Source organism: Octopus bimaculoides, chromosome 29 (assembly GCF_001194135.2).
Source record: "Octopus bimaculoides isolate UCB-OBI-ISO-001 chromosome 29, ASM119413v2, whole genome shotgun sequence".
NCBI lineage: Eukaryota > Metazoa > Mollusca > Cephalopoda > Octopoda > Octopodidae > Octopus > Octopus bimaculoides.
The window spans coordinates 1,358,396-1,366,472 of NC_069009.1; the positions used below are offsets into that span (position 1 = coordinate 1,358,396).

Sequence of the window (8,077 nt, forward strand, 5' to 3'; positions counted from 1 at the left end):
AACTTGAAGATTCCACTCTCCCCACTTCTTAATTTTTTTCACTTTTTCCAGAAATTGTTTTTGCGAAATATGTAGAAAAATACAGAGATAATGATATGATTCTGATACATAATTAGGATAAAATCATTATTTAATGATTTATCAGTGGCCAGCAAACTAAAAATACCATATTGGTTAATTTATATTAAAATTATAATAAGGGTGTTGAATGATTTTAACACCAGTCTGCTAGAAATAGACCCCAGATGGTCCATGAACCACTTAGATTATTACTGCAGTACACAAGGCCATAATATATATATATATAATATTATTAGGGATAAAAATCCAAATTTACAGGTAAAAACTCAATTAATGAACCTTGGTTCTTTTCACTAAATCTATATATATGTATATATATATATATATACACATACACACACATATAACTAGCTTCTTACAGTTTCCATCTACCAAATCCACTCGCAAAGCTTTGGTCACTCCAAAGCTAGAATACAAAACACTTGAACAAGGAGCTGTGTAGTGGGACTGAACCTGAAACCATGTGGTTATAAAGCAAATTTCTTACCACACAGCCATGCTTGTGCTTATATAACAGTTCCTTCTTTTATCTTCATAAAAAAATGTTTTACCCTTTTCTCTGATGAATCTCTACTTTTCAAGTATCTTCTATAACTTGTATTTTCTCTCTTTTATTTCAGAATATCAGATGACATTCTCATAAAAGAATCTTTTACATCAGATAATCATCCATGTTCAATAATTCTTTGAAGATTAAAAGGAAGTTGTTATACAGAAGAGATTTCAATGGGACATATCTAGCCCAAATATTCTACCTGTTATATTTTCAAACTGGCTAGGTCCAGCCTCTCACACCAACCCTGCAATATCATTCTAAAAATAAACAATCACATCATCAAAATCTCAAAGCTATGAGACAATGCAGGATTAATACAAAACAAAACAAATGACTGGCTGTTTAACCAACAAGTTAAACAAACAATCAATTAGTTGGGTAGATAATTAATCAATTGTCTAATGATAAAGGAGCGGAACTGAACCATGCATGTGTTATTAATATTGGCATAATGACACTCACTAGACGATAAGATCAAACGGAAATATAGTGGTGAGAGAAGAAAAATTACAAGAAAAATGAATTTTGTGTGACACTTTGAAGATGAGTAATTTTATTAAAGAGATGGCCAAAGGGACAGGAGAATCATTATACCACTGTAAAAAGTCCTATTCTCAAAAAGGAAACATTCCTACTCACAAACGTATTCATACACAGGAGAAACCACATCACGGTGAAGCCTATGAGGAATCACTCCCTGCAAATAGTTCCTTAACTAATGACAAAAGACTGAATGCAGGAGAGAAAGCATATCACTGTGATATCTGTAGAGAGTCATTCTCTCAAAATATTCACTTAACTGTACACAAACGCATTCATACTGGAGAGAAGCCACATCTTTGTGACATCTGTGGTTTCACTTTTGCTCAGAAAAACAATTTAATTTTTCACAAACGTACACATACAGGAGAAAAACCACATCGATGTGACATCTGTGGTAAATCGTTCTCTCAGAAAAGCAACCTCACGACCCATAAACGCATACATACAGGAGAAAAGCCATATCGTTGTGATATCTGCGGTAAATCATTTTCTCAAAATGTTCAATTGACCAGACATAAACACATTCATACAGATGAAAAAGAACACCAGTGTGATATCTGTGGGAAGTCTTTCTCTCGACTTGGTCACTTAGCTAAACACAGATGTACTCATACAGGAGAGAAGCCATATCACTGTGATGTCTGTGGTTCACCATTCTCCCAAAAAAGTGAATTGACCGATCACAAACGCATTCATACAGGAGAGAAGCCATATCATTGTAATATCTGTGGGAAAGCAGTCTCTGTAAGCTGTAATTTGAGTAAACACAGATATATTCATGAGGTAGAGAAACGATATCACTGTGATATTTGTGGTAAAGCATTTGCCTTAAGCAGTAGGCTAATATCTCACAAGCGTATTCACACAGGAGAAAAGCCATATCATTGTGATATCTGTGGTAAGTCATTCTCTGAAAACGGCATCTTGACTGTGCACAAACGCATTCATACAGGAGAGAGACCATATCATTGTGATATCTGTGGTAAATCATTCTTACAAAATTATCACTTAACCGTTCACAGACGCATTCACACTGGAGAAAAACTATATCGCTGCGATATCTGCGGTAAATCATTCTTCGAAGTGTACACCCTGACTGCTCACAAACGTATTCATACTGGGGAGAAGCCATATCAGTGTCATATCTGTGGTAAATCATTCTCTCTTCGTGGGGAACTAACTAAACACATACGTACACATACAGGAGAGAAGCCATATCATTGTGATATCTGTGGTAAGTCATTCACTGTAAGCAGCCACTTAATTAAGCACAAACGCATTCACACAGGGGAGAAGCCATATCACTGTGATATCTGTGGAAAGTCATTCAGTGGAAGCAGTGACTTAATTAAGCACAAATACATTCATACAGGAGAGAAGCCATATCAGTGTGATATCTGTGGTAAATCATTCTCTCAGTCTGGTCACTTGATTACTCACAAACAGATTCACACAGGCAGTCCGCGTTTTCACTGTGACATTTGTGGTAAATCATTGTCTCGAAAGAGTCAGTTGACTAGACATGTTTGTAAATGTTGACAAAAAAAGTTAACATAAATAAAATAAGCATTTAATTTTGCAATGAAAGTAAACAAACAAAGGTCGTTCTTTTTTAGAAGCGTTGAGATGTATTCTTGATGCATAATCACAGAGACATGAGTTCGAGTCTCATGGCTGGCCGGTAACATATTTTTCTGCAATGTATGGATAATTTATCCTGATCACGCTATTTGTAGCATTATCACACGTTTGAGAAATAAATTTATTTCTGTATCTTACAAGTATTTAATTGTTTCAGTCCGTTTAGACTGTGGCCATGCTGGAGCACCACCTTGAAGAATTCTTACTTGAATGAATCGACACAAGTTCATACCATCTTTTTAAACACTTGTCCTACTGATATCTTTTGCCAAATCACTGAGTTACAGGGGTATAAACACACCAACACTGGTTTGCAATCAGTGGTGGGAGACAAACACACATACATATACCTGTGTGTGTATGTATATATATATATATATATATAAAGAAGCACATCATGCATGTATATATATGTAAAGAAGCACATCATGTATATAGATATATATATATATGTGTTTATATAAGGGGCATTACTACAGAATAATGCCACACACTGGACTTCCCAAAATAAACACATTTGTTTATTTTGGGAAGTCCAGTGTGTGGCATTATTCTGTAGTACTGCCCCTTATATAAATATAAATGAATAATTATATTCTTGGGAATAGAAACTTCCCTTATGAATTTTTTTACACACTAGCTTCCTGATAAAATTCTTGTAAAAGATTTTTATCCTTTTTTGAATTTATTAATCATATATATATATATATGTGTATGTATGTATGTAAAGAAGCACATATATATATATATATATAGCGGAAGAGACTTGTCCATGGTGCCACGCAATGGGACTGAACCCAGAACTGTGTGGTTATAAAGCAAACTTCTTATCACAGAGTCACACTTGTGTGGTAAAATTTGTGAATGATCATCAACAGTGTTTCTAATAAAACTTCTTTTAATATTTCTGCCATACAAGACATAACTGCATTTTCTCAATGTTTTGTCATGTCGCTTGTGGGACCTAGAATTGTGACAGGGTTTGGTTCTGAACCCCTTGTTCTTGTTGTATTTTGTTTTTTAATCTGAAATTGAAATAAAGTTAATAAACAAATATTTGTTCTTTTATTGGAAGCATCGAAAATATGTATTGTACAATACAAATAGGATGATATTTTTTCAAATGCTGAGTTGCCATTAGAACAGCAGAAATACTGGATAAATTAGCCTCACAAGGAAACTCAGCATTCAAAAAATATCAACTCCTTATTTCGATGCTTCTAATAATAGAACAAATATTTGTTTGTTTACATTTATAGACACAGAACTGTTCTATAAAGCTAAAGTATTTAGTGTCTAAATTCAGCCATGAATTTGTCAGTGGGCAGTTTAGCTTATTGGTAAAGCACTCTGCTAGTCTTTGAAGGATATGGCTTCAAATCTCGTGGCTGGTTGTTGACAAATTTTTCTGCCTTATAAGGGTTCTTGCTGTTCTAACAGCAACTCTGTGTTAAAAAAAATATATTCTTATTTGTATCACAAAATAAAGTTGTTTTACTCTTTAAATTATCCTCGTGTCATTTTATATGTAGATTATATCCAACCACAACTTGTACTAGTGACACAGACATGTTGTTGGCACTCCGTCGCTTATGACGTCGAGGGTTCCAGTTCACCCAATCAACGGAACAGCCTGCTCGTGAAATTAACGTGCAAGTGGCTGAGCACTCCACAGACACGTGTACCCTTAACATAGTTCTCGGGGAGATTCAGTGTGACAAGGCTGACTCTTTGAATTACAGGCACAACAGAAACAGGAAGTAAGAGTGAGAGAAAGTTGTGGTGAAAGAGTACAGCAGGGTTCGCCACCATCCCCTGCCGGAGCCTCGTGGAGCTTTAGGTGTTTTCGCTCAATAAACACTCACAACGCCCAGTCTCGGTATCGAAACCGCGAGTCTGCTGCCCTAACCACTGGGCCATTGCGCCTCTACCCTTGTAATGAGCCACAAACCTCTTATTTTTGCTCAGAAGAAAAAGGGTGGATGGGAAACAGTACCCCCATTATCCCAGAATCATTGGAAATTTTATTTTTTTCATTGAATGAATTACGGTGACCTCCTGATGTGCCACGAAACACTTTTTTTTGGTCCAAAAAGCGGGTGTGGTGGGTGCAACCCTCAGAAATTTCATACACGTTTTTTTTTCTTTTTTTTTATTCTCAGTGAAAATCGTGCGGATGTACTTACCAATGGCAGTGAGGGTGAAATTTCCGACGGTTCCACCCCATCCTACCCCGTTTCCGAACCAAAAAAATGGTCTTTTGGCACATTAGGAGGTCACAGTAATTCATTCAACGAAAAGATAAAATTTCCAATGCTTCCAGGATAGCCGGAGAGGGGGGGCTCCATCCCCACTGAACCCCCACTTTTCCGAACAAAAACAAGGGGTTTAAAGCACATTAGGAGGTCAGGGTACTTGAATCCACGCAAAAAATCCGAGCTCTTCTTTTTTTATTTCTTAATGAAAATCGTACGGGTGAAAGTATCGAAACTTACCAAAAATTTTAAACGAAATTTAAGCAGCCGACGCCAAGCGTGGCTTTCTTAGTAATAATAATTTTTTCAAATCTTGGTACAAGGCCAGCAACTTTCGGGAGAGGGAGTTAGTCGATTGCATCGACCTCAGTACTTGATTGGGGCAGTCTTTCGGTATTAGTAGACGGTGTCATCCACCCACACAACAAATAGACAACTTAGCCTCTTCGTCGACATCTCATGACATGGATAAAGAGACTAAACCGAAAAAGCGGGTGAATGACTTCGTCTGTTTATACCAAAAAAAATTGCCTTTAACTGGTGCCTTATTTTATTGATCTCTAAAGAACGAAAGACAAAGTCGTCCTCGGTAGAATTTGAACACAAAACTTGAAGCTCAATAATGTTTTTCCTCACCACGTAAAATGCAGTGGGAAAAGAACTCATTTTTACGGGAGGTAAAGAAGTGTTTGAATGAAGAGTTACTCCCCACAATATTTTCTCTTCATTCATTCCTTATTATTGTTTGATGTCCTTTTTTAATATATATAATGGATCACATCTACGTAACAGCGGAGATTTTAATTAAATGGACATTATTGCTTAATCAAGTACGTAAAGAAATAGCTACATTCCCTGCTATTATTCGATCCACATATATAAATTTATTGAGTCGTATCTACTTCACAACGGATATTTAGCGGAGTTCTAATTAAAAGTACATGATTGCTAATTAACTGCGAAAAGAAATTCGTGACAACATTCTTTATTACATTGATCTGAAAATGTAAATCAACGTCTATTGTAAAACTTAGTTCTTATGAAGCTGTCATTGTGTGGCTTGTCTTAATTTCTGATTATATGAACATATTGTGCACAATCTTCCCCCTTGTTGGAACTATAGTAATAAGTAAGTATTGTTATAATATACATCTACATTGCATGTGTCGTTTTACGAATATCTCTCAATGTTGGAGTGAACAGTGTGATGATCGTCCAAGATATACAAAAACACCTAAATCTCATAAAACTGATACACACGTACACAAACGAACAAACCGTTTCAGTCTCTAAGACCAAAACAATAATACAAGTTCCATATAAGGCAGTAAGCTGGCAAAATGTTCAGCGGTATTTCGTTTGTTGTTACGTTCTTAGTTCAAATTCCATCGTAGTCGACTTTGCCTTTCATCCTTTCGGGGTCGATAAAATAAGGGCATCCCTCATTTTTTTTTTTTCGAAATTTCAAGTTTCATTTTGTCAGTATGTATGTGTATGGTGGAGGCGCAATGGCCCATTGGTTAGGGCAACGGACTCGCGGTCATAGTATCGCGGTTTCGATTCCCAGACCTGGCGTTGTGAATGTTTATTGAGCGAAAACACCTAAAAGCTTCAAGAGGCTCCGGCAGGGGATGGTGGCGAACCCTGCTGTACTCTTTCACCACAACTTTCTCTCACTCTTACTTCCTGTTTCTGTTGTGCCTGTAATTCAAAGGGTCAGCCTTGTCACACTGTGTCACGCTGAATCTCCCCGAGAACTACGTTAAGGGTACACAGCAGGCTGTTCCGTAGATCGGATCAACTGGAACCCTCGACGTCGTAAGCGTATGTGTATGAGTCCACCAAGTTTGACCCTCTCCGTGACCTTCATTACCTGATCCAACAACTTCATACCTCTGTAATTATTTGGATCTAAAGCGTCACTTTTACCTTTGTAGCAGTTGACTATGGTGCTGCTACATCAGTCATTGGGTATGACTCCTTCATGTATCACCTGGTTAACTACACGGGTGACTAGGCTATAGCCGACACCGCCAGATATTTTGAGCATCTCTGCGATGATTTCTGATGGGCCCGGGGCTTTCCCTGTCTTCATACTCTCAATTGCTTTATCTACCAAGGTACTGTCAATTCGGATAGCTGGTCCCTCTAATGGGTCGACATTCGGCAGACTCTCTTTCTCCCATTCATTCTCTTTATTGAGCAACCTTTCATAGTGGCGTCTCCAAACCTCTCTCTTCGCTGCCTCGTCTAGTGCAAGTGAACCATCATCCATGCGGACACATTTTGATTTCAAATTTTGGCACAACACCTGCAGTTTCAGGGAAGAGGCTAAGTCAGTTGCCTCAACCCCAGTGCTCATCTGGTAGTTATTTTACCGACCCCTAAAGGATAAAAAGCAAATTCGACCCTAGTAGAATTCGAACTCAGAACGTAAAGACAGATGAAATACTGCTAAGCATTTTGCTCAGCGTGCTAATAATTCTGCCAGCTCGCAGCCTTAGTGTAGTGTAAATAATGCTTTACTAATCAGTGAAGAAGTTTCTGGTTATTACTAAGACTGAATAATTAAACTAACTTAACTAAGGTGCAGACATGGCTTCTCAACCACATGGTTCCAGGTTCAGTCCCACTGCTTGGCACCTTGGACAAGTGTCTTCTACTATATACATATATATATATATATATATATACACACACACACACACACACACATATATATACACACATATATATATATATATATATGTTGTACTTAGAGATGGTCATATTGCCAGTTTAGCCAATAAAAACACACGCACTGTATATTTGGTGTTAATTTGCTTCAGCTTTATATTACATTAATCTTATTTCGGCCAGAGTTCTTTCGTCACACTTCTGTGACCTCATCAGTGGTCCTTTGTTTTCTTCTTTCTTATGTGTGTCTCACCTTGCTAACTATCAGCCATTTTGTATTGAAAACAAATATATAATGAAAACAAATATATATATATATATATAT

At 37.1% G+C, this 8,077-nt stretch overlaps 2 protein-coding genes across 2 annotated transcripts in view; both read left to right on the top strand.

Annotated features, from left to right (window-relative positions):
• Window positions 1–4,327, top strand: part of LOC128251224 (zinc finger protein OZF-like) — a 7,588-nt gene extending 3,261 nt beyond the window's left edge. The window contains exon 2 of the mRNA XM_052977865.1: window positions 702–4,327. Within this exon, the coding sequence (XP_052833825.1) occupies window positions 1,181–2,719 (1,539 nt within the window). The 5' untranslated portion in view covers window positions 702–1,180 and the 3' untranslated portion in view covers window positions 2,720–4,327. The remainder of the gene's footprint in view (window positions 1–701) is intronic.
• A 1,173-nt stretch (window positions 4,328–5,500) lies between these two features.
• LOC106873439 (zinc finger protein 107) overlaps window positions 5,501–8,077 on the top strand; it is a 10,998-nt gene continuing 8,421 nt past the window's right edge. The window contains exon 1 of the mRNA XM_052977917.1: window positions 5,501–6,205. The gene's annotated coding sequence lies outside the window, so the exon portion shown is untranslated. The remainder of the gene's footprint in view (window positions 6,206–8,077) is intronic.